This window comes from Dunckerocampus dactyliophorus, chromosome 12, assembly GCF_027744805.1.
Source record: "Dunckerocampus dactyliophorus isolate RoL2022-P2 chromosome 12, RoL_Ddac_1.1, whole genome shotgun sequence".
Classification (NCBI taxonomy): domain Eukaryota; kingdom Metazoa; phylum Chordata; class Actinopteri; order Syngnathiformes; family Syngnathidae; genus Dunckerocampus; species Dunckerocampus dactyliophorus.
In genome coordinates, this window is record NC_072830.1 from 26,022,104 (window position 1) to 26,049,635 (window position 27,532).

The following is a 27,532-nucleotide window of genomic DNA, read 5'->3' on the forward strand; positions in this document are numbered from 1 at the left end:
CCCTCTGTCCACACGTGGAACGCGCTTACAAGGGTGGTGCGGTTAAAGAGAGCGGAAGATGAAAACACCGTGGACTCTGGAGCGGAAACCGCCGAGTGAGTCAAGCGCCGCTCGTGGTTAGCTTCAAGTTAGCCTCAGGCTAACTTCAGCGACTAGCTAACTTTGCTGTTTGATTGAAGCCGAAATGGAAAGTAACTTTTTCAACTTCACTCACTGTACTCGTAACATTTTAAGTTTTTTTTTTCCTCGTGTAAGTTCTCGGGTGTGTGTTTTTTTTGTCATTTCATGTGTTTTCCCATTTAAGTTTACAACCTCCTGATAGCTAACAATGCGTTGTCATGGCGACCTAACCAAAGAGACAGGTGCCCAAGACCACCACCACAAGATGGAGACAGATGTTGCTGTATTTGACCTAATCCCAATCTGAAGCACTTTCTTATGTCTTGTTTTAGATCGGACTCCAGCAGGATGTCAACATCTGCCAGTAAGTATTTATTTTGAAAGCTAACATACTAATAATCATTACGAGCCAGGTTGGCCTACACTGACCGGTCATAACATTAGGTACACCGAGTGAGAAGAACTGTCATGCTGTCATCATGTCAGCCTTGACAATAATGCTTTCACACAGATGTTAATTTAGAAGTATTTTGTTGTGATTTTAGCTGGTGTAACTGGCCTCCATTGTATTGTTAAAGTCAAATTGTTACAAACACTTCTCTATATGATGCATTTGCACACCATTGCAAACTACAATAATACATTTAATGTTACACCTCTCAATACAGTATCAGTCAAAGTAGTGCATATCAAATACCCAATATTGTAGCAATTGAGCATATTTGAGTATTATCTGTGGAATACTGTAATACACCAGGCCTGTCCAAAGTGCGTGCAGGCTCTGATGAGATCCTGTGACACGAGATCTTGTGGCACCCCTAATATGTGTGTGTGTTTACATAACTTAGCCTTTTTACAAAATAAAAATATATTTAAAAAAAAAATATCAAAGTGACTGACCTCTGCATCCTTTGATATTTCGGTCCTTGGTGGAAAAAGTTTGGATCCCCCTTGTAAACTTTGACTGGCCACGTAATCAGTGCCGTAGTGCAATCCAATGATCTAATACAAGAGCTACTAAAAAGAAAAACACATTTTTACAAATATAATAATACTCTGTTGTCTGGGACCTGACCTATCATTCTGTATAATATTTTGTTTATAATAATAAGTAATTGTGGCTGTGTAGCAGTTTAGCTACACTAAAAAACAGAATAAATAAATGTGTTTTTCTAATTCAAAGACAACACTGGTTGATGTTATGTTTGCATGTCCCTTCACCTGTGTGTATTTTTTGCTGAACCCCAGTTGAGCTCATCACCAGGCGTGCCCGTCAGCAGCACCAGCAGCGTCTCCTAGTTATGAACTTGCATCTGTTGGCCAATCCTGGAGACTCTCTGCTGCTGCAGCACAGTCTGGACCGTCTTCTCCGCTGGCTCTGCCCGAGCCTTCACATCTTCCATGTGTCTGAGAGGGCTTCACCCCATCGAGGATGTGCTCGTCTCTGTCCCGTAGCTGGTAGGGATCATCCTGCACTACTGTGTAAAAAGTCTTACAGGCCACCATTAGATTTGTTGTTTTCATGACCCTTTTCACAGCAATTACTTGACATAGTTAGACCTGTCACGATAACAAATTTTTCTGGTCGATAATTGTGCTATAAATTATTGTCGACAATCGATAATATCAACTTTTTCGACCATTTTTTTTAGCAATTTATTTGTGTCACATCACATTCGAACCACCAGATATCAAGTATCGTGTGCGTGTTTGAGACACAGAAGTTGCCTATTGTGGCACTCGTGGGTCGGTGAGGAAGAGGGAACCCTTTATTTTGCAAGCAGAATAACAACACAGCTCACAAATGAACTTCTCAAACTAAAACATCACACAGCAACGCAACAGGTGGATAAAAACAGGCAAGACACTACCAGCGTATAATGCAGAACAATAACCAACAACTGTGTGAGCTCTAAGCATGTACTTAGCAGCCATTTACAAAAACAATACCTTCCATTTTAACCCTTTCATTGTTTGGAGGAAAATCTATTTTGCCCACCGGAAAAGGGGCCTGTGTTCAGTCATGCTTGCAATTATGCAGTAGATTTTGGTATGAACATTCCACAAATGTTTTTTCTTTTTGCTTGTGTTAACAGTTGGACCTTGGAGGAGGTTAGTTATATGTGGTGGCCTAAAACTGCACAGTACTGTATGTTTTTGATATTTAATGGTAATACTACATTAGCAAATATATGCACTAATTTAACTTTGCATATCATATATAAATAATTCATACTGTCTCAACTTTTAAGTGTGCCATTCATTGATGATTTTTTTTTTGGTAGTCAGCATATCTTCCCTTTTATCAGTTGCATACCTTTTCCAGGCTACCCTTCTGTGGCCATCACTTTCTTTCTCCATGAGGCTTACGGAGAAGAGCGGATCCTCAAAGTCCTGGACTTCTTCCAGCGGCCGCCCTGGCAGTACCACCATACAGATAGCTGCAGCAGCAGGACAGGTGGGATCCACATTTCTTCCAGCAGCTTGCCCATGAATGCCCTGCTGCGGCCTTACCTCCTGCCCAGCCGAGACTTCTACAGCCTGGGTGCGGGGATGCCTGTTTGGGGGGTCCGACCTGTGCACTGCGGGGGGGAGATCCTTCGTGTGACGCTGTACAGCGGCTATGACAACTACGAGGATGCTGTGCGCTTCTATGAGACGGTGCTGCAGCAACAGGCAGAGGAGCAGAAGACAGGCTTCTGCTGGTTCACCCTTCATACTGGCAAGTCTCCATAGTCTTCAAACATTTCATTATATCCACTTTAACAAGTTGGGCCCTTGGATGGTAAATTGAAGGATATATTCCCCACGCAGAGCCTGGTCTTTGCCTGCAGCTCGCATTAAAACAGTTGTCAGCGGGCGTCCGAGTGGAGCCGTGTAACTCTGCTGTGCTGCAGTTTAGCGTGGATGAAATTGGTCAACTTGTTCCTCTGCTGCCCAACCCTTGTACTCCAATCAGCAATTCACGCTGGCAGACGGAAGACCTGGATGGAAACAAGGTTCTCTTCCAGGTACAGTAGGTGCAATAGAAGCCAGTGTACCTTTATTCAGGGTTTCCCCGCAGATTTTTGAAGCTGTGGTGGTATGCTGCATGGGAGGGCGGGGCTGCATCTGCAATGTTTTTTTTTTTAACAACAAATAGCAATTTTTTTATGACTCATTTATTTAACTTATTTAACTTTTTTCAACAACGAGCAGACCATGAACCTAGAACATTGCAAAACTATTAATTTAATGGCAAAGTTGCCGAGAGCACCGCCAACATTTAACTTTATTTACAAAGCACATCTCCAATCAGTGTGCTCATTTGTCATTAAACACAGGTGTCAGGTTTGAATAGAACACTTAGAAAAATGCAAGGAGGTGAAGCAAATATTCTTTCAGCTGGTGAGCTACCTGTTGGAGACCCCTGTGAGAGCATCGCTGTGTAAAGCTGTGCACGCAGTGTGCTTCTGTTGCACAACTTCGACACACAGCTTGTGTTTTGAAGACAAGCCATAAGTATTGTAATGATAACAAGAGCGCAAGATTGTTAAGTGACACTTTACAAAAGTACGTTGTGATGATGATCGTAGCTCCTAGCTTGCGTGTGGCACACAAATGAGATGAGATGCCGCCAGCCAGGCAGGAGTGGAATGAGATTGAAACGTGAGCGGGCTATTGTTCATTCTCCTGATAATAAGAAACAAAGTGAAAGTCAACACAAGATGTGCCGCGTATCTGGTCACACATGCGCAAGTGCATGCGGTGCAGGCTTATCAAAACAAAGAGCAGTGAAACATTTATATCTTAAATAGTTTTCAAACTGATTGTTGTCAGTGTGTGCGTAAATAATAAGCTATATATGTATCTATATAGCGTATATAACCATTCATACAATATATTACTTTAAATTGTTTTCAAGTTTAAAAAAAAAACGACTTTAAGGTGTGGCGGCTTTTATTTTGTAGTGGTGCACCGTCACAATCAATTACTGCCTTTATTATCTTCATACTCATGTGGCATTCCATTCGGCAAGATGAATCATGAAGAATGACGACTCAGCACCGTACAACTGCCACATACACATGACAGAAGACGCTCACAGAAAATGTAACAGCGTCCAAGCAATGTACAGAAAATTTGGCTTTTACAAAAAAAGAACATGCAGTGTAAGGAAAGTATTGATTGTATCGAAGGTATTTTGTATTGAATGGGTACTTTGAGTCAGTTGAGGTTCTGCAGGTCCTTCATACCAACCGCTATCAGGCTCTACAACACCTGCACCACCTGAACCATGTTGTATTCACTATGTCACTATGCATTCTTTACTTGTGTACCTTGCTTGCTGCTGTAACAAGTGAATTTCCCTGCTGTGGGATTAATAAAGTACTACTACTACTACGACTACTACTACTACTTGAAATACTCGGTAATACCAATTGTGACTTCAAAAGCCAAGGCAGTGTTGATGAGAGGTCATGTGGTCTGTCAGTCACATGACCTAAAAGCTGTCAAAAGCAGCCATATGTTGAATGCGTGTATGTTAATGCTGCAAGTTAGTCACTTAACTTGCTTGCAATCTCTTTAAATCATAATCCCTCCCCTCCTTCTGGTGCCGCAGGTGAAAACCCCAGCTCAACCTCAGCGACCTCTGACCTGTGCTTTTCCACTGAGCTGCCCCAGTGTGTCCCCTCGAGCAGTGCAGCTGAAGAGCACAGGGCACACCCCATGCAAGTCACCAATCAACCTCACAGCTCCTCCGGCCTGGCACAATCACAGACATGGTAGGCACTGTGATGGGAGCTTTGCACTTTATTATTATGCATGTAAGGAGATGTGCTGCACCATATTAGGTGTGCATAATTATTTGGCAGCTGCGTTATCTTATAGATTTAACTGAAAATGTGACGTGTGCAGGACTCCGAGCTCGCAGTGAGCCTGCTCTGGAGAAGCTTCACGGCGGCCGTGGTGGCGCAGAGAGCCAAGGCTCGGGTAGCTGCTGCAGCACTCCGCCCGGCAGCTCCTGTTACTCATCCCAGCGCAGCAGCCCCACCCCGCCTCCCACCTCTAATCAGTCCGACTCCCCTCTGCGGCCTTCCATCACCCGTTCGCTTTCCCATCTACTGCTGGAGGAGGACGAGGAGGAAACCAACGTGGACACAGGAATTGCTGTGTCGCCTCGCTCGGACGTAACGGTCAAAGCTGTGATGACACGCTCTTCTTCCATGGAGCTTTTGAACTCATGTCACCTGCAGAGCTCTGCAGGGTTTGGAGCCTCAGCCAAGGAAGGGAGTCCCTCCAGGGTGTGGGGTACCACTGGTTGCTCCAGGGACGCCAGGACTGAAGGAGTGACACACACAGCTGGACTGAGCTCCTGCAACGTAGAGACTGACCGCACCAAGCCGCTGTCATCACACACAAACACTGAGGAACAAGTTGATGAGTTCTTCATCTGAGGAGACCATTGGAGATTTAACATGGGACAAGAAAAGGAGCACAGCACAGTCCGACTGTTGGGTGAAATGTGCCACGTTTAACTATTCAATGACCAGGAGGTGCCACACAAACAGGCTTGTGCAAAATTCCAAATTTCAATTACTTTCCTTTGAAGATTTAGAATTTAGAATTGGCTCCACCACACAGGATGTTGGATTTGTATTAGAATTACAGGAAGTGGAATTAAATTCATAGCAATTCATTCCTTCTCGCTACGTACAGGAAGAATGTGTCATCTTAACAAAGGTTTTGGCTTCAATACTAAACTCCAACACAAATTCTCTCCATTTTGAATACTACTGGGAAATAAAGCATTTTTCCAGCATTTTCCATAATTTGAAAGTTGTAATACATCAATTAATCGTATGTCATACATGAGGCTCTAATTCTAAATTGCTGATGAAAAACCTTTCCTGTAGTTAACATCTAATGTGTGCATGAGGTTCGTTGTAATAATAGTAAAACTGTCGGGTATGGAATATACTGTACCAAAATTATCAATTGGAACGTCAATTCTAATTACATAATCTTGAATTTGACTTGCAATTCTTCTTCTTCTTCTTCTTCTTCTTCTTCCTGCAATCTCAGTTGAAATTCATGTAAGTGAACTTGGGAAGTTTGCACAAGCCTGCCCAGAAACACATTACAAAAGTATCAGTAAAGAGAGCAGTAAACAGTGTCTTTTATTACAGTAATTGTTTTATGTGTCCAAACCTTGTTTTGCTTGTATATTTAGATCTAATGATTTGTGCAGTCGTGACTATGTTGCTATGCGGATAGGAAACATTGAGATCTTCACACTGCAGACTAGACTTTGTTTAAAAGTAGCAACGGAGGACTTTTCCTCCGGTATTTGCTGTTAAACCTGCTAAATGTTCTTGTTTATGTGACAACTGATGCTGAGAAATGGTACAGATCACCAGATTAAAGAAATGAATAAAAAGTGATTGGAATGCAAGGCAGTTCAGCCTCTAAATTGCAAATTTATTGTCCTGCGCTGGTGTGCTGTGTGATTGATCAGTGATCAGCTAGTCGGCTGCCTTGTGCTGATGCATAAATCTCGGTGTCGTCAACACCAAACCAGATTGATGTTGTGATCCATTCTAGTGTTGACAAGATCACTCATCCAGGGTTCCTCCGGATCTGACATTTCAAAATTCCAGACTTTTTCCAGACTCGGAAAGTAGATGTGTATCATTAGCGCTGCAACAATTAATTCATGAGTCATTGATTATCCAACTAATCGACAACTATTTTGGTAACATTTGTGCCTCTTTTCAGATATGCTGCGGACCAGACCACTAACTGTTTTTGGTTCATGTTGATTACTCCATTAATCGGCACAACAAGCTTTAGGTTAATGGGCTAAGGAAATAGGCGTTAGTTGCAGCCCTAGCATCATGTCATGGTTTGTTGTCATTATTCTGAATACGTATGCCATCATGTCACCATATCATTTCCAGGAGATTATAGCTAAGTAATGTAGCTCATACAAAGGTTTGGAGGAGGATAAGAGCAGAGGGCCGGCCATTCAACTTGTCAATCTTCCCAAATGTTTTCCGGGATGGGCCGCCCACTGTGTACTCAAATACAAACGTCTTAGCTGCCCTAGCAAACGCCATCCAGTTCTTTTTTCTTTTCTTTCTTTTTATTCATAATTTTAACAGTGGTGGCAGCCTTGGAAACAATGAATATTTTTCCATACTTAAAGTTTCCATTTTGCATGCTTTTCCAAACATGGAAATATATCAAATCAAATTCCATACTTGCGTAAAAGCTCTGCTCGTCTGCAGACTTATGATAATATACGTGTTTAAACAATTACAATGTGCAAATACAAGAATGAAAGCTTTCGGCGTGCCACCTAACACTGCAACTCATGTTTGATGACCGAAGTGCACATCTTTATAAAGTAAAACTAACTGCTCTTCTCTTTAAACACTGGATGTGCTCAGCGTAACCCAAGTGGATTCATGCAGTCTTAAATTCAAAGGTATACAGTAGCACCAAGTTAGCGCTCCCTCTGCTGGTCAAAGGATGTTATTGCTCTGCGGACCTTCACCGCAACCTATCCAGCTCAGCTCTTTGGCCCACTGGCCCACTCTGGTGACTCGCACCTTCAACGGGTCAAACCTCCAGTACTGCTGCTCCCTGAACAGGTAGAGGCGCCCGTCCGGACGGCTCAGGACACCATTGGTCCCTTGCGGCACGCCAGTCCAGTCTTTAAGCCTGCGGGGGTAGTAGGGCTCTTGGAGCAGGGTTTGCAGGTTCAGGACAAAGTAGCGAGAGCCCTTGAACAATACCATGTGACCCAGAGGAGCGTAGTAGAAGGCACAGTCCGGGTGGCGAGGTAGGCCCAGCTCAACGCTCTGTTTGGGGAAACCCGGGTCAAGCACTCGGCCGGAGTAGCGCCACATACGCTTCCCTGAGCAGAGGTGCAGTATGCACGTCACATGACCAAGCATGCTTAATTGCACAACATTAGGTACACCTGCACGACTCACTTGTGTTCTATATTGCCACTAAAAAATAAGCAATTTAGTCGTACCTTTAAAGAAGAACCACTTGGCGTCCAAAGGGGAGAAGGCTGCTGCCTCGATGGCCACCGGGAGGTCAGACCAGCTCTGGCGGAGGGGCAGCGGTCCACTCACGACACCATCAGCTGATACGGTCCAGTACACGCTGCCTCGGAACACCGCTATTGTACCGTTCTGGTCTGAATCCAACACAATAACAGCCTGTTACAACACCTGGCAACAAATGCAAACCGGCAATAATAGAATGAACCTGAAACCAAGAAAAAACAACTGAATGTCCATAAACCCTAGCAGACAAAATATTATGTATGATTATTGTTTGATGCCCATACCAGACACATCATTAGGTACACCAGCACAATCTAATGAGATCTTATAAGAGCTGTCTTTAAACTGTGATTTGATGCTCACCACTGCCTGTGAACTCATTAAGAACAGTATTCATAAATTAAATACAACACATTGTGTGCCACCGACTGTAACCGATGTGTTAATATCATTTCACTAATAATTAATTTATCATTTAATATACAGGTATGTATGTATTTGTACATTTTATATGTTGTGCACAGGTATGTGGGCTCCCGCTTTTTGTATATTTTGTATCAAATGTTCTTCAGTCGCCTTCTGGACTGCTGAGGCGAGGAGACGTTTGCATGACTGAAGTTGCTGTGCATTTTATATGTCGTACACAGAAATAAACGCCCCTTCTGGCTGGCAAAAGAACTGCAGCTGTCCCCTTGTCATTCACAAACACCAAAGAACACAACGCAGTCTATTTTTAGCCAATGTGAGCACAGACCGGCTACACCAGTATTACCCCATCACACACTTCCTTGTCTGAAATGAGTTGTTTTGGGATCTAGTTTTTATTTTCTTCTGAAAATTTGCTATAAGACAGTTTGTCCAGCAGAGGGCGTCATGGCAGCCCTTCCAGCACTGACGACCGCTTGAAGTGGATCTTCATCTTCTGATCATAATCATTCATGCTGGCCTGGCTAAATGCTGTCATAAAATGCAATATTCAACATATATTAGTACGTTATGAGTTATTATTTCTATATTACGATTTCATAATAAATATAATATCATAAAATGAGTGCTGAACTGAGGAGTATTTTACGAGTGTTAGGGCCACATTGAAAAAAAAATCTGAGATTTCGAGAATAAAGTCGTAAATTTACCAGAAAAAAGACGGAATGTTACGAGAATAAAGTTGTAGTTACGTGTCAGAGGGAAAATAGAGAGAGGAAGCAAGGAAACTTTCCTCCTGCTTCAGGCAAGCTTTTACTGTATTTCTAACAACTTTATTGTTGTCATTTTACGACTTTATTCTCGAAATCTCAGATTATTTTAATACTCCGTCGTAACAGACATTGCCTGAGACAGCTATGAAAAGGGGGTACTGATGTGACCTTTGGCCTTGGGGAAAGGTAATATTATGACTTTTTTTCTCATAAATTTACAACTTTATTCACATAAATGTATGACTTTTTTTTCGTTAATTTACGACTTTTATCTTGTAAATTCCCAACTTTTTTTCTCGTAAATTTACAACTTTATTCTCGCGTATTTATGACATTTTGTCGTTAATTTAAGACATTTTTTCTCATAAATTCGCAACTTTTTTCTCATAAATTTACGACTTTTTTCTAAAAAATTCACAACTTTTTTTTCTCATAAATTTAGGAATTTGTTCTCAAAATCTCAGATTAATTGAATACTCCGTCGTAACAGACATTGCCTAATATTACGACTTTTTTTCTCGTAAATTTACAACTTTATTCACATAAATGTATGACTTTTTCTCGTTAATTTACAACTTTTTTCTCGTACATTCACAACTTTTTTCTCGTACATTCACAACTTTTTTTCTCATAAATTAATGACTTTGTCGTGTATTTATGACTTTTTCTCGTCAATTTATGACTTTATTCTCATAAATGTATTACTTTTTCTCGTTAATTTACGACTTTATTCTCGTGTATTTATGACATTTTGTTGTTAATTTAAGACTTTTTTTCTCATAAATTTTCAACTTTTTTCTCATAAATGTACGACATTTTTCTAAAATATTCACAACTTTTTTTTTCTCATAAATTTAGGACTTTATTCTCAAAATCTCAGATTAATTGAATACTCCGTCGTAACAGACATTGCCTAATATTACGACTTTTTTTTCTCGTAAATTTACAACTTTATTCACATAAATGTATGACTTTTTCTCGTTAATTTACAACTTCTTTCTCGTAAATTCACAACTTTTTTTCTCGTAAATTAATGACTTTATTGTCGTGTATTTATGACTTTTTCTCGTCAATTTAGGACTTTTTTCTAAATAATTCACAATTTTTTTTCTCATAAATTTAGGACTTTATTCTCAAAATCTCAGATTAATTGAATACTCCGTCGTAACAGACATTGCCTAATATTACGACTTTTTTTTCTCGTAAATTTACAACTTTATTCACATAAATGTATGACTTTTTCTCATTAATTTACAACTTTTTTCTCGTAAATTCACAACTTTTTTTCTCGTAAATTAATGACTTTATTGTCGTGTATTTATGACTTTTTCTCGTCAATTTAGGACTTTTTTCTCATAAATTCACAACTTTTTTTCTTGTAAATTTATGACTTTATTCTCATAAATTTATTACTTTTTCTCGTTAATTTACGACTTTTATCTTGTAAATTCCCAACTTTTTTTCTCGCAAATTTACAACTTTATTCTCGTGTATTTATGACATTTTGTCGTTAATTTAAGACTTTTTTCTCATAAATTCGCAACTTTTTTCTCATAAATGTACGACTTTTTTCTCAAAAATTCACAACTTTTTTTTCTCATAAATTTAGGACTTTATTCTCAAAATCTCAGATTAATTGAATACTCCGTCGTAACAGACATTGCCTAATATTACAACTTTTTTTTCTCGTAAATTTACAACTTTATTCACATAAATGTATGACTTTTTCTCGTTAATTTACAACTTTTTTCTCGTAAATTCACAACTTTTTTTCTCGTAAATTAATGACTTTATTGTCGTGTATTTATGACTTTTTCTCGTCAATTTAGGACTTTTTTCTCATAAATTCACAACTTTTTTTCTCGTAAATTTACGACTTTATTCTCATAAATTTATTACTTTATCTCGTTAATTTACGACTTTTTTCTTGTAAATTCACGACTTTTTCGTATATTTACGACTTTATTCTCGAAATGTCAGATTATGTTATTACTCCGTCATAATAGACATTGCCTGAGACAGCTATGAAAAGGGGGGACTTATGTGACCTTTGGCCTTGGGGAAAGGTAATATTATGACTTATTTTCTCATAAATTTACAACTTTATTCACATAAATGTATGACTTTTTTTTCGTTAATTTACGACTTTTATCTTGTAAATTCCCAACTTTTTTTCTCGTAAATTTACAACTTTATTCTTGTGTATTTATGACATTTTGTCGTTAATTTAAGACTTTTTTTCTCATAAATTCGCAACTTTTTTCTCATAAATTTACGACTTTTTTCTAAAAAATTCACAACTTTTTTTTCTCATAAATTTAGGACTTTATTCTCAAAATCTCAGATTAATTGAATACTCCGTCGTAACAGACATTGCCTAATATTACGACTTTTTTTCTCGTAAATTTACAACTTTATTCACATAAATGTATGACTTTTTCTCGTTAATTTACAACTTTTTTCTCGTAAATTCACAACTTTTTTTCTCGTAAATTAATGACTTTATTGTCGTGTTTTTATGACTTTTTCTCGTCAATTTAGGACTTTTTTCTCATAAATTCACAACTTTTTTTCTCGTAAATTAATGACTTTATTGTCGTGTTTTTATGACTTTTTCTCGTCAATTTAGGACTTTTTTCTCATAAATTCACAACTTTTTTTCTCGTAAATTTATGACTTTATTCTCATAAATTTATTACTTTTTCTCGTTAATTTACGACTTTTATCTTGTAAATTCCCAACTTTTTTTCTCGCAAATTTACAACTTTATTCTCGTGTATTTATGACATTTTGTTGTTAATTTAAGACTTTTTTTCTCATAAATTTGCAACTTTTTTCTCATAAATGTACGACTTTTTTCTAAAAAATTCACAACTTTTTTTCTCATAAATTTAGGACTTTATTCTCAAAATCTCAGATTAATTGAATACTCCGTCGTAACAGACATTGCCTAATATTACGACTTTTTTTTTCTCGTAAATTTACAACTTTATTCACATAAATGTATGACTTTTTCTCGTTAATTTACAACCTCTTTCTCGTAAATTCACAACTTTTTTTTCGTAAATTAATGACTTTATTGTCGTGTATTTATGACTTTTTCTCGTCAATTTAGGACTTTTTTCTCATAAATTCACAACTTTTTTTCTCATAAATTTACGACTTTATTCTCATAAATTTATTACTTTTTCTCGTTAATTTACGACTTTTTTCTTGTAAATTCACGACTTTTTTTCTCGTAAATTTACAACTTTATTCTCGTGTATTTATGACATTTTGTCGTTAATTTAAGACTTTTTTCTCATAAATTCGCAACTTTTTTCTCATAAATTTACGACTTTTTTCTAAATAATTCACAACTTTTTTTTCTCATAAATTTAGGACTTTATTCTCAAAATCTCAGATTAATTGTATACCCCGTCTTAACAGACATTGCCTAATATTACAACTTTTTTTTCTCGTAAATTTACAACTTTATTCACATAAATGTATGATTTTTTCTCGTTAATTTACAACTTTTTTCTCGTAAATTCACAACTTTTTTTCTCGTAAATTAATGACTTTATTGTCGTGTATTTATGACTTTTTCTCGTCAATTTAGGACTTTTTTGTCATAAATTCACAACTTTTTTTCTCGTAAATTTACGACTTTATTCTCATAAATTTATTACTTTTTCTCGTTAATTTACGACTTTTTTCTTGTAAATTCACGACTTTTTCGTAAATTTACGACTTTATTCTCGAAATGTCAGATTATGTTAATACTCCGTCATAATAGACATTGCCTGAGACAGCTATGAAAAGGGGGGACTTATGTGACCTTTGGCCTTGGGCAAAGGTAATATTATGACTTTTTTTCTCGTAAATTTACAACTTTATTCTCATACATTTATGACTTTTTTTCTCGTTAATTTACGATGTTTTTCTCGGACATTCACAACTTTTGTCTCGTAATTGCAGATTTGTTTTTTCAATGTGGCCATAATATTCTGCTTATGTGCTTGCACATTTACTTGTGAGGAGAATGCGGTGATAAAGACGCGAAAGGAGCTTTTTTTTGCAAATAATTGTAAAAGAAATGACATTGACCAATGTCCAATTTTCCATTTCTAAAGACAACAAAAGGCTGAATACTTGTCCAAGGCACTGTCAACGGGTTGTGGACTTCAACAGGTTCCGCTGTATTGACGGCAGACAGTCCTGACTCACCTCCAGTGATGGCGTCAAACAGCCCAGACTGGCAGTAGAGAGGCAGGCCGTTGCTCTGTCGTCTGTTGAGGACATCCATGAATTCCCACTCCTGCAGAGCAGCGTGCAGCACCTCACCTGGCAACCGCACGGGCCGATCACCTGGCGGCTTACCTGGAACATCCGACTTGCATGTATAAACCGCATGTATCAATCTCTAGATCCCGGATATAAGACAGCATGGTTTTAGTAGTACTTAGTAGTCTTATATTCAGATCAATACTTTACATCAGTGCAGTATTTTATGTTTGGTTTTGGTGGAATGACTTCAACTTGCATGTACTTGCATGCGTTTAAAGGATCTGACAATTTCCCCCAGCATATCTTGATCCGGTACTTTGAAAGACGTATGATGCCTTCACTGGCACCGTTCACCATAACCACAGTGCAAGTAAACATGGTCTTATAAGGGCTGTGCTGCACGGTTGGCACACGTCCATGTTCTCTGTTAGTGTGCAATCAGGAGGAGGTCGGCACCTTGCACACGGTCCTATTCACATTGCCTTACATCTGTGTCTCATTAGTGCACACACTTGGAAGCATATATAACATGTCCACAGCTGTGCTTCTGGTCCGTGTCAGCTCACATGAGCGTGGCAGCAGCTGCAGTGTGCAAACATGACACACCGGAAAGTAAAACACAACTTGATGTGCCTGGCGGAAGAAAAAAGTCGTCTCCAGTTGACTTCTACCCGAACACCAATTGGACAAACTGGTTGTTTCGGCAACGAAGGCAATGGAAGTGCTTAAAGTGCCGTTTACGGTCATGAAGGCTTTCGAGTGACTGGTCAAGCAATTCCTGGCAAACCAAGTAGCTTCACTCTATCACGGTTTTTCAAAATAAATAAATAATGAAATGATCACTGTTTTGTGGTTGATGATGGCCTATTATTATTCCAGAAATATAAAGTTTGAGCACATTTTAGGTATTCTTAGCCTAAATTAAGCATTTTCAGTCATGCAAATGGATAAATAAACAATAATACAAATATAAGGCATATGTAGTATTCTACACTGGTCACTAGGTGTCAGTAATGTCACATTGATGAGACAATAGCAACAGGAAGTACCTGTCCAGAAACACCAAGCAACCTGTAAGTTGAAGTAAGTTGATCATTAAAATTCAAACCAGGTTTGAACTTTTTTGAGAGTGTTTAAACAAGAGAGAAATGTGAGAAGATGTTCATGTCTGAGAAAAGCGTGTCAAGTGTGTGGTGAAGGGTTTGACAGCCTAAAACATATGTAATAATTGTAAACCGCGGATTTCACTTATTGCTATTTTGGGAACTGATCCCCCTCGTTAAACGGTACATCGCGGTTCACCTCTCATGGACTCCATGTTTCGCAGATTTTTTGAAGCGCAATTTTGCATGTTTTTTTTTTTTTTTTTTTTACAGCATATGAACGTGCATTTTGTTGGTCAAAATAGCTAACCGTGCGGTCTGCTTGTAACCGCCAATAAACAATAGAAGAAGAAGGCGAAGCTAACCGGCTTTAGGGCGCCATTAACCATTTTAACAAGGATACAAAAACACCACAGCCGAACGACGCCAGGACGAAGAGGCAGTGAGAGGAGTCAGAGGAGTGAAATACGAGTGAGTCACTTAATAATTTCTTGTGTCCAACCTAGTAGGTTGATCATTAAAATTCAAACGAAATTTGAACTTGGAGAGTCTTTAAACCAGAGAGAAATGTGACAAAATGTTATTACATGTCTGAGAAAAGTGTAAAAGTGTATGGTGAGGGGTTTTACAGCCTTAAAGCATATATAATAATTGTAAAAAAATTAAGTTGGCTACTTCGTGGATTTTACTTATTGCGGGCTGTTTTGGGAACTGATCCCCCGCCCTGAACGAGCGAACACTGTATTCAATCATTTGCTACTCCAGAAAAATATTATATTATACTATGTTTTGAATATTCTAACGAGCCGGCTAACACCGATATCTAACTTCACTGTAACTAACTTCACTTCATTGTAAGTTGTACTTTACAATCGCTCGCTAGCTGGCGAGCTCGGAACTGAGATTCAGCCTCAGGCTCGAAAGTGAACTGAAAAGCTGTGAGATGTCTTGGCTTGTTTTAAACCAAGGTAGAAAACAAACACTAAGAGCCTCGTCTCACCAGAATATTGTTTTGTTTTCTGGTTAGATAACAAGAAAGAACATGCATAACTAGCAGATCACATCAAAGGCAGTCATTAAATGATTCATACAAATGGCAGCTAACAGTTTGGAACGCTTAGCTTTGAAATGCCTGAACAGCATCCTGACGAGAATGATGCTTCCCCAGCCTTGGCAGCAACTGCACATGTTTTTTAGCCAAAGAACTTGGTGAGCAATGTAGAAAAAAGAAAAGTAGAAGAAATAACACCATGTATTTGTATGACACAAACGTCTGCAATCTCACTGAGCTACTCTACGTGTTACTTTGGCAATCACACCTCCTGCTTCTGTCCTTCCCTTTCTAAAGAGGCGAGGTTATCATCAGGATGTCTGATAATATATGAATGAAAAAGAGGTATCGTTCATATCTAGGCCATTTTTTAAAATAACACCTGTCAGCGATTTCAGTCATTTTTGTTGTCTTCTGTACGTGAATCTTTTCAAAAATGCATAGGGAAGATTGTGGTCATGTGCACGCAGCCTGACATAAACACTTGCCCCCAAAGAGTTAAAGGTCAACTCACCGTACAGCTGCTGCACGGCCAGGATGTCGTCCCAGCTCACCACCAGACTGCGACCCAGCTTCCTGTAGTAGGGCGACATGAGAGCGTGACGCACGGGGGAGTGCTCCAGCCCCAGAGTGTGTCCGATCTCATGGGCCATCACCATGAACAAATTATGGCCCTTGTGTCCGTTTAGTGTCCACCTCTCCGCCATGTCAAAGTGGGCTTCCCCTCGGCGAGGCAGGAAGGCGTGAGCCAGAGCTCCCCCTGAAGACCAGAAATAAAGACACAACAGAGTCACATTTGTCTCCTTCATTTCTGAATGTACCTGGAAGTGACCATCCATCTGTGTAAAATAAACACTTCACTTTGTCCCTGACCTGGTCCATCAAAGGCGTTGCTGGCCCCGTCGTTGTGGTCCCCCTCGTAAAAGGCCAGCCGGATGTCTGCGGGCCCTTCGGGGGCCTCCTGGAACACCAGACCTGACACGTTGCTCCACAGCTGGAAAGCAGCGTTCACTGCCAGCCGCAATGAGCCCAGAGACAGGTGGCTGGGCCAGTTCTCGATGCGGTACGCCAGGTGACGCTTGTACCACTTGTCAGCTACACAAACACAAGAAATGACATGAAGTGAGATGTCGTCAAGTAGAAATCACACGGTAAGGGGAAAACCTTCCACAGCATTTTCACAAAGTAGGATTCCTTATTTGTAAATGGAATATTTTCACAGTTAGAGTATAAAAAACCTGTTTATGACCTTATAAAGATGGGGTTTAACATTATGAGAGCCCTCTAGTCATGAAATAACACCCCTATAGTCACCTTTACACCCCTATTACCTAATATAGTAGACATATTAAGAGAAAACAAGACATACAGTAGTATAGGCTGACACACACAATCAGTGTTGCCAGGTCCACTTAGCAATTCTTAGGGTTTGTTCCTGTACAGCAAATTCCCAAGTTGCCTGTTGTTTGGGCTTGTTTTCAGAGAGCTAGTTGCTTGTTTGTTGTCGACACACATCCCTCCAGCCTACTGTTTGTTTTATTTGATATGTTTACTACATATTGTAATAATACTTAAACACTTGGATATTATAATTACACACACACACACACACACACTGAAAGACTGCACTTTGTTCGATGATGATGCTACGTTAGATAACCGTACTCAGGCCTTTGTCTTTGAATGGGTGAGTACAGTATGTATTTAGAATGTTGCTTTTTAAGTTTATTTAATCCTTTTTCTCCTTGAAAATGCTTAATTTAGGCCAAAAACATGTCAAATTTGCTTAAATATCCATATTTTTTACTAATAGGAGCCAAGAAACAGCGAGGGACCGCGATACAATTTTTTAATGAACATATTTTGAAAATCCGTGACAGAATGAACCCACAAAAGTCAAAACACAAAGTGGCACAGGACGACGGTATTATGACAACACAGGCATTCATAAAAAAAAAAAGAGGTAGCGTAGTGGCATGAGACTGTGTCACTTCACAATTACTCTGTGATTGAATGGCAACCAGTCCAGGGTGTAGCCTGCTTTCATCAAAGTGCTGGCACTCACAACTTTCTTTGACCCCCATGGGAGGTTATTTAGCAGTCGCGCTCAATAAAAAATGCACAGACGGTGAGTCACCAACAAGCAGTTTGGCCACTCAATTTCGCAGAAAAATACAGCACAGAGCAAACAGTTTATTACGTGCAGTGTCGTACGAAAAACCGAGACAGTGTAAGGCAACATTTTGGGAAAAATTTTCAATGATAATCAAATCTTACAAAAACTGAGGTTTGACTGTACTTGCACTTGTTAGGATTGATTTTATTGAGTGAGGCTTGTTTATGTTGTGTTTTAAAGGCAATATTTCTTGCTGCACCAGGGGTGGACTGGCTGTTAGCAGGACGTTGAGCTCTTTGGCTGCACATTGAAATTATTTTCCGTCAGCTGGGTCATTCTTGTCAGACAGCACACTTCTGGTTGCAGAAGCTTACTGCATTTTACAGGGCAGAATTGGTGTAAACGGTGTTCACATCTTGTTTGGTAATTCCATGTATTGTAAATTGCGAGGTATTGCCTGTTTAGCAGAGATGTTGTCAAGTCGAGTCACAACGAGCAAGCGCTCTGAGCACATGCATGACTTAATAGCGCACTTGAATGCACGTCTGTGGTTTCTCAGTTTACATGTAAGGCCTAAACATCCCAATTGTACATTTGTTTGTTGATACACAGACGGGGAGGAAATACATTCAGCTGCTTTTGCATTTATAGAAGTAAATCAAAAGTATACACACCAGGATACACAACGTGGCAATCTGCAACCCAAGCAAACACACAAATGCATCGAGCCATGCGGCACAGCACACAGACAGAGAGGCTCCACGGCAGGAAACAATCATTTGTTACGTAGTCTGAACCTTTGGGGACGCTCAGGGAGAAACTGCTTTACTGTACTGCAAAATGTAAAGATCTCAAAAGCTGAGTATGCCTGAGCTCATGGCTGACGACGTGGTTTAGCATCAGAGTGGGTGCTGACAATTGTTGAACATATCACTTCGCTCAAAAAAAACAAACATCCAATGCTGCATCCAAATGAGGTGGAAAAAGGAAAGGGTGCGTGTACAGTATGTATAATTAGAGTCCAGGCGGTGTCTTCCCTCACGGTGCTACATAGTAAGAGGTCCCGGTGGACAGCTGAGGGGCCAGGAAGTCAGATACACGAGACATTCCGCGACTTCCCTTATGGAAGCAATTACAATGATGCTCACTATAACGGCAGTGTGGGCAAGCCAGCTTATCTGAGGCATTAGGAAGTGTCTCAGATCAACAGATTTGGTGTCGAGGATGCTGGTTGACACACGCAAATGCAACAACTATCTTCCAGTTTGTGTGTCACTGATGTGACGGAGTCAATCTTCTGTTGTTGATGATGAATCAGTGATTAACTCTACACCGCTTCAATGCAGCGAACACAATCTGTGTAAAAGTCCATGTGTTAATGTTGCAGTAATATTTACACTGTGGCCAAACCAAGAGTTTCTCTCCTTTTATGCCCATAACAGCCAATGACAGAGAGGTAGGTGTTATTTGCATCATGAGATGGTGCATTGTCATGCATGAAGGTCATTTTGCTACAGAAGGTACGGTTCTTCATATTGTACCATGGAAGAAAGTGGTCAGTCAGAAACTCGACATACTTTGCTGAGGTCATTTTCACACCTTAAATGACCATAAAGGGCCTACCAGCTCTCTCCCAATGATTCCGATCCAAAACACGACTTCGCCACCTCTTTGCTGACATCACAGCCTTGTTGAGATATGCTGGCCATGCTCTACCTGATCCATCCGTACCAGCCGAGGTTGCACGGCCCTCATCAGTGAACAGGATTGTTTGAAAATTAATCTTCATGTATTTGTTGGCCCGCTGCAACCGTTTCTGCTTGAGAGTATTGGTTAGGGGTGGCTTATGCATAACTGCAAGCCTCTGGTGGATCCTACATCTTGATGTTCATGGGACTTCAGACGCACCAGCAGCTTCAAATACCTGTTTGCTGCTTTGTAATGGATTTTTAGCAGGTGGTCTCTTGATGCGTTAAATTTTTCCTTTCTCATTATTCCTTCATCAGCACAATCCCGGCTGTCATCTGAATCAGCCACAAATTTCTTCACTGTACAAATGTTTTTGTGAATTATTGAATGTGTTCGTGCCTTGTCCAAGGCACTGCAATATATTGACCCTTTTTTCGTCTTTTTATTTCCCATATCGCTTGAAATCTCTGGCATGCTAAATAAAGTGGAACATCATTTTTAAGTAGTTTTCTTTTAGCTGGGCTCACCTGGCAAACTAATTATGACAGCTGTCCGAGATTGATATCAGTAATCCAAAAGAGCCCCCAAGTCACAGCACAGTATCAGCCGTGAATTTAATTGAAAAACAAATGATTTTATGTTAATACATACATACATAATGACACTAAAATCCTATTTGCATAATAATTTGGAACACGGTATATTTGTTCATGTTTTACACATGGGTGCTGAAGATGAACGCTGTGCTTTTTTAAGAAAGCCCACAAGGAGGGCAGCTTCAACTGCCAGCATATTCCTGCTGTATGTGAAAATGACCCAAGTTCTTCTTTGATTTATCGCCTCACATATCATGTTGCTGTCAACTTTATGGCCGCGATTCACATTTCAGGTCTTTTTCAATAGAGTGAGTCAAATATTTTGTGAGTTATGGTCCCATTTAGAATAAAATAAAGGCTAGGTATGCTAATTGCACAAGCTCGTGTACAAATATGAACCCCTCTGCTTGCAAATGCACAACATGGCGACAAGATGAAGACATCGACAGATGGATTCCATTCTATGTACATCTGCACAATGACAAGTGAGCAGAGTGAAGTCATGGCACTTGTGAAAACGGCAGCCTCCCACACCTATCACTCCAGAAGCACTTATCTAAGCTGTGGGTGGTGGAATGTCAGCTCTGTAAATATCAGTGGGAACGTCCGCCGCAAGTCAAGGTTTGTTTTCCAACTTGCTCGGCAGCAGTGGCGTTCATCACTGCAGCTGAAAAAAGCAGAAAAACGCGTCTTATTTACATTCCACCACAGCTCGCACTCGCAGGTTGCCAAAGTGCATCTTGAGAGCACGTGATCGCTGCTCTTCAAGCCTTCCTTGCATGCACACAAGATTCACAGAGGTTGCATGCTCTGTATTTAACAGACACCCTAAAACAATTAAGAAAATACATTATTAAGTGACTCACGCGTATTTCACTCTTATAACCGTGCCCTTTGCCCTGATGCTGTCAACCACGAAACAGCGATTATTAATTAATTATTATTATTTATTTTTTAAACGTGAGTCAGAGAGCGATATTCAAACCGCAATGTAGCGAGGGATGACTGTACTGTATACCAATCAAGCTGTTTGAATGGCAAACAAGGGAGTGACAACCCAGTGCTCTGCATTACATATAAAATGTCATGTTCCGCTGGACAGGAATTATCACTTCCTGCTCTGCGCTCTTATTCTGCAATGCTGAACTTCCTGCTGGGGGTAAGATGCAACCGTTTCACCTCAGTGGAATTGTGTGCGACTGTTGGCAATTATAATTAGTTGAGTTTATCAGCCCAGCGCCGTCCCTGTGACGACGCTGGGTTCACTGACTGTGCTTTCTTCGCCTGTGCTGTCACTTAAACGGTCTCCTTACCTGTTGCTACTGCCAAGTCTTTTAGTTCGTTTTCACAGAGTTAGTTTCCTCTGTCGCCTGATGTTGTTTGTTCCTGCACAACTGTGAGTACCTGCATAATTAACTGACTTTTATTTGCACGCTGCTGCCTCCGTCTCTGCATACTGGGGGTCAACCATTCGACCATTCGACTAATCTGCTGCATCTGGTGGGGCACTGCCCCTTGCCCCAAATACAGAGTCAACATGGGTGGTACAGTGTTGGCTCTGTTTTAGCAGTTATGTAACAGTAACATACGACGACTGCATACTTAAATTCCATCACATGTCCCATGTTTGACACTAAAATGAGGACAAAGTTGATCTCTTGCATTAGGTCAAGCTGTGAGCAGTCATCAGTCAAGCAACCAGCGGCAAACAGCCAGTGGTGTTTACCGGGTGGAACATGTCAGGTACTGACATGAAGAGGCGGCAGCACACATCAGCCATCACTGCATTCCCTGAACATTAGCCAACTCGTTGTGTGACATAGGAATGCAGAGGCTTTCACACAACAGCATAAAGAGAAAAATCGCTCTTTCTCCAGGCGATGATGCTCAAGGGCACTCTGAGAGGACATGGGAGGAATGACAACAAGGGGCAGGAACATCCAGTCCCCCAGTGGGGGCATGACACAAAATAATTGAGAACCACAAGAGTAATGCAAAGGGAAACAAATAGTTCAATAAATAATTTTTTGTGCAAAATAACAAAAAAACATTGGGGGCTGGGATGAAACCCATTCCCTCTGACTTAAAAGGCAGCAGCTGTACCATTACACTACCGGGAACTGACAGGGGAGTGGGTGCATTCAGCATTTTATTCTCTTATTCTGCTGCATGCTATCAATCTTTGTGGCATCTTTATTTTTCCTTTCCTGCCTTGGGCTGACTTTGTTGCTCTATGCCTCAGGCCAGCGATTCGCCCCCCTGCGCAGAATTGGGCCCCCCATGGATCTGAGGGCACTATACACAGCAAGTGTTCTGTAAGTATTTATACAAATAATGGCCCCTTCTTTAATAACCGCCTTCTCCTTTAATAACCGCCTTACCTTGAATGAATGCCTGGTAGTCTATGCAGTTGAGTAAATAAACACCCCAGTCACTATTTGAGAAAGTATGGTAATATAATATGACTTTTATACAAGTACTAACAACATGTTATTCCCTGAAGTGTAATGATTTGGTGGATTACAGAAAATGTGCCATCAGTGAACGTGTCATGGAATGCTACATGACAACAATACTGAAGACAGATTCCATGAATTGAATGACCTCCACAATTGTCATGACCCCCGGTTATACTCTTCTAATGATGGGAAAAAGGGCATTTAGGCATTTATAAAAGAAAAGAGGTTTTAAGGTGGTCTAAACTATGAGTGCTTTAAGCTCAATTATTTCAAAGAGTCTGCAAGACATTTGGCATTTTAGGGCTCTTAAGCACCGGCAGCGTTTAGTCGGTTCAAATTGCACTGACCTTTTCAGCCATAAATACTTTTTACTGCTGTGTTTGAAGAAGACAATTAGGACATGATCACAAAGGACTGTCCATCATTTCCATTCAAGGCAACAATCAAGCAGAGAACAGCTTGAAAACTTGGAGCAGAGTTGATGTTGTTCGTGGATGTGTCGCTATTCAACACAAATTCAAGGGTTTCACCCGTGCAAAGACAATGCTGACCTTGAAAGTCAAAGAGTCATGCATGCGTGAGACACAGGAGCAGGTGTAATTACAAGCCGGCTCTATTAAGTGCTTCAGTTTTACGAAGGTTGACCCTCCCTGTTAAATGGCAATGCTCAGAAAGCGCTCCAATGCAGGATGAACACGCTCCTCACTAGGACGTACACTTGAAAGTAAATAAACACACTACCTCTTACTGCAGAGCGCTTCCTGCGGCGCCATGGCGCCATTGGGGCAGAACTCCTTGCAGTGAAGATGATGTTTACCCTCTTGGCCCAGATCTGCTGGCTGCCCTCATCCGACACGCCACAGCGAGGCTCTGCCATCTGCCTCAGGGTGGCGCTGTCTAGTTCACCTGTCACAGGTAGACGAGACAACCACTGGAAGTCCCTAAAAAGAGGGAAAATATTTGCAAATGGATGAACGACCTCATAAATCTATGTTTAAACTCACCTATCACAGAAGTCAAACGCTCTCTGAAGTCGTACAATATGGGATTTGGGTGTTGTCCACAGTGTTTTCGAGGCAAATTGCCTGTCCACACTGTTTTCAGAAATGCCTCTAATGTTGCACAAAACTTTGAAGTCCCGAGTGGCGTCACACAAGATCTCATTGCGTACCTGAGCTTGGAAAGCATTTTTGCATACTTTCCATATCAATTTTAAGGATAAAAGTATATCCGATATATCTGCATACAGCCGTCCCTCGCCACTTTTACTTTTGCGGATTCACTCGGTTTTTCAAAAATATATTAATTTGGGATGTCCGATATTGGCTTTTTTGCCGATAACCAATATACTGATATCGTCCAACTCTCAATTTCTGATTCCGATATCAACTGATACCGATGTATGTACCATCACATATCTCCTGTCATGGAATTAACACATTCACATCTATCTACCAAGTGTACTTCCGTTTGCGGGTCATGAGGTTGTTGTAGCCATAGCTTAGCTATTGCTAAACAATTGTTGCTTGCTGTTGAGTTGAGTGGAGACTAAACTGATTGGTGCGCCCCACTTCGCCACCTGTCTCGTTGTGAATCATCTCTCCACATTTAGTGAACCTCGACGTGGGTCAAAATGTCGGCTGACAACAGGGACAACGAGACCGTGCCGGCGCCGCTACAGGCTAATGTGTTAGCTAACATCGGCGCTATCGGCTGCACACCCACACCCGTGGTTTCAACATATCAGGCCCAGTTCCGACTGCGACGAATAACACAGGACTATACAGTATATACAGCAGTTTTTTAATATCGGTTTTCATTATCGGGAAAAACTCAATACAAGTGTGTAGGCCAGAGGGCAAGCTTCCTGGAATTCCTAAGTGGCTCAGGGAGGGTTCAGGGAAGGTTTGTGGTGTAGAGGTGAGTGAGGGTGTGTTTTACACGGCACCCCCTAGGGCCCTTCGTCCACTACCATCCATTCACTTATGAAGAGACGGTACCAGCGACTGTAGCTCTCGCCAACATAAAGGTCACATGGTATCGCTTCATGCTTCTATGGCGAATAGACGAGTTACATACCGGATGGCTGACTGCATCTCAACTGCATTGTGGATGTGGTTGTTGTCATGAAGGTAGCCATATTTTTCCAGAAACACCTGAAACATCATGGTTGTCAGTACAACCATCTCACACAATTTAAAAAAATATATATCAATAACGTGCAGCGGCAGACCACCCATAAGAACCCTCTGGGGTCCCTCTTTAATCCTCACAAGGATTTGGAAAGAATGGAAGCATGCAAACAGAATGTAATGACATAAAAACACCATATACAGTACACGGTGATAGATGGTGATGCATTGAGCACGAGAAGCACAAGGATGGCATTATGGCCTGTCAATCACGGTGCTTCATGTTCAGACACCCAGCACAATCTCAGTGATTACAGATGTGGCTGAAAGGGGGAAGGAAATTAACAGAGAAGGAATGTGCAACATAAATGCCTCTTTGTCTCTTTACATGCAACCTGTGATGCCAGAAGGCATTGTTTAATGTTAAAAGCATATATATATTTATATGCTAATATCAGTCAATGACAAAAAGTTTTCAAATGAAGCTTTTTATTATTAAGGGAGAAAAAAACTCAAACCTACAAGACTCTGTGTGAAATAGTGATTGCCCCCTAAACCTAATAACAGGTTGGGCCGCCCTGAGCAACAACAACTGCAATCAAGCATTTGTGATAACTTGCAATGAGTGTCTTACAGCGCTGTGGAGGAATTTTGGCCCACTCGTCTTTGCAGAATTGTTGTAATTCAGCCACATTGGGGGGTTTTCCACACATGAACCGCCTTTTTAACTCATTCAATCCCTGCCCTTTTTCAAAAGACATCCCCTCCTGTATCGGCCATTTTAGACGATTTTGACTGACCTTTCAAGGCACACAGAATATTGTGTTCTATGGCTATATACACATGGACCCTCGCAAAACAAAGACTCCCGTCTTTCATCAAAAAAAAAGTCTGTTTCTACCCTTTTCCGTTCTTTAGTAATCAGCAGTAGAACATAATTTAGTTACAAATATAACACCATGAACTATTTACAGCAGGGGTTACCAAGGTTTTTCCTTGTGAGAGCTACTTTTACAAAATGAGAATGGCCAAGAGCTACTCGTTTTTGTAACATTTATTTTCAGAGCTTATTTTAAACCCAAACAAAGCGAATATGCTTGTTTGACCAGAACAGGAACAAAATGCTGGTGTCCACAACTCACATTTTGTATTTCAGAATGCATTTCTTTCTACTGTTCTTTCATTATTAACTGAAAACCTGAATGAAAAGCAGGCTTGCGGGCACCTCATGTGGTCGTGGGGGGCTACCTGGTGCCCGCGGGCACCACGTTGGTGACCCCTGATTTACAGTTTTCACATTTGGGTCGGAAGTACAGTATGTGTGTGCATGTGTGTCCATGTGTGTGCGTCAGCACGCGTGCGCAAGTGCGCGCACGTGTCTGCGTGTGCATGCGTATTTTCCTACAATGCGTAACCTTCTGCACGCTACACTCTTCCATGCTCTTCCACTTCTTCCTTCCTGTCATGTGTGATTGTTCTATTTACACAATTGCTGCAGAGCCCTTATCAAATGCACTTCTGCCATCTAGTGGCCGTTTTTATGACTTAAAACTACTCTACAGCCACATGCATTAGTGGGGAGTTGCGTCATCATCTATTTTAGTCTCTAACGCAAAAAAAACGTAAAAGATGTATAATTATGTCTTAGGTATTGAATGAGTTGAGGTCATGCCACAGCATCTCAATAGGATTCAGGTCAGGACTTTGACTAGGCCACTCCAAAGCCTTCATTTTGTTTTTCTTCAGCCATTCAGAGGTGGACTTGCTGGTGGTGTTTTGGATCATTGTCCTGCTGCAGAACCTAAGTTGGTTTGGCTTGAGGTCAGAAAACAGATGGCCAGACTTTTTTTTTTTCAGGATTTTCATGGTTCCATTTATCACAGCAAATCTTCCAGCTCCTGAAGCAGCAAAACAGCCCTAGACCATCAGACTACCACCACCATATTTTACTGTTGGTATGATGTTCTTTTTATGAAACAAGGTGTTACTTTTACGCCAGATGTAATGGGTCCCACACCTGCCAAAAAGTTAAACTTTTGTCTTGTCAGACCACAGAGTACTTTCCCAAAGGTCTTGGGGATCATCAAGATGTTTTCTAGCATAATTGAGACAAGCCTTAATGTTCTTTTTGTTGAGCAGTGGTTTTTGTCTTGGAATTCTGCCATGCAGGCCGTTTTTGCCCAGTGTCTTTCTTATGGTGGCGTCATGAACACTGACCTGACCTGAGGCAAGTGAGGCCTGCAGTTCTTTGGATGTTGTTGTGGGGTCTTTTGTGACCTCTTGGATGATTCGTTGCTGCGCTCTTGAGGTCATTTTGGTTGGCCGGCCACTCCTGGGAAGGTTCACCACTGTTCCAAGTTTTCGCCATTTGTGGAACTGTGGTGCTGGAGTCCCAAAGCTTTACAAATGACTTTAGAACCTTTTCCAGACTGATAGAGCTCAATTAATCTCAGTTATGTTTTAACTGGGCCATGTAGGTTTGGATTTTTTTCTCCCTTAATAATAAAAAGTTTCATTTGAAAAATGCATTTTGTGTTCAGTTGTGTTGTCAGTGGCTAATATTTTAATTTGTTTGATGATCTGAAACATTTAAGTGTGACACATGCAAAAAATAACAAATGAGGAAGGGGGGAAACACTTTCTCACACCACTGTGTAACGTTTTTGTTGTTTGACACACACAAATAAAGAAATACTGGATTTAAGGTTTAACATAGCTTGTTTTTCAATATTATG

At 40.6% G+C, this 27,532-nt stretch overlaps 2 protein-coding genes across 7 annotated transcripts in view; one reads left to right on the top strand and one right to left on the bottom strand.

The window, feature by feature from the left end:
- On the top strand, nucleotides 1-8,607 carry LOC129191500 (protein FAM124B; the record flags this gene model as incomplete). Its single annotated transcript, XM_054794910.1, has 7 exons — nucleotides 1-95; nucleotides 453-484; nucleotides 1,369-1,578; nucleotides 2,447-2,842; nucleotides 2,935-3,131; nucleotides 4,724-4,886; nucleotides 5,020-8,607. Coding segments are annotated over 7 exons (1,632 nt in total), but the record flags the coding sequence as incomplete, so codon positions are not given.
- The window catches only part of mmp28 (matrix metallopeptidase 28), a 25,731-nt gene continuing 1,314 nt past the window's right edge, over nucleotides 3,116-27,532 (bottom strand). Inside the window, exons 2-10 of one of the 6 annotated variants that reach the window (XR_008573114.1) lie at nucleotides 24,745-24,821; nucleotides 23,407-23,606; nucleotides 16,679-16,900; nucleotides 16,320-16,565; nucleotides 13,592-13,744; nucleotides 8,147-8,314; nucleotides 3,677-8,023; nucleotides 3,517-3,596; nucleotides 3,194-3,231 (exon numbers count right to left, since the gene is read on the bottom strand). Coding sequence is in view for 4 of the 6 variants with exons in the window: in XM_054793759.1 (XP_054649734.1) it covers nucleotides 7,629-8,023; nucleotides 8,147-8,314; nucleotides 13,592-13,744; nucleotides 16,320-16,565; nucleotides 16,679-16,900; nucleotides 23,407-23,606; nucleotides 24,745-24,821 (1,461 nt within the window). In the remaining 2 variants the exon portion in view is untranslated. Of the gene's footprint in view, nucleotides 8,024-8,146; nucleotides 8,315-13,591; nucleotides 13,745-16,319; nucleotides 16,566-16,678; nucleotides 16,901-23,406; nucleotides 23,607-24,744; nucleotides 24,822-27,532 lie in introns of all 6 variants that reach the window. The other 5 variants (XR_008573113.1, XM_054793762.1, XM_054793759.1 and 2 more) reach the window with 5 other exon arrangements.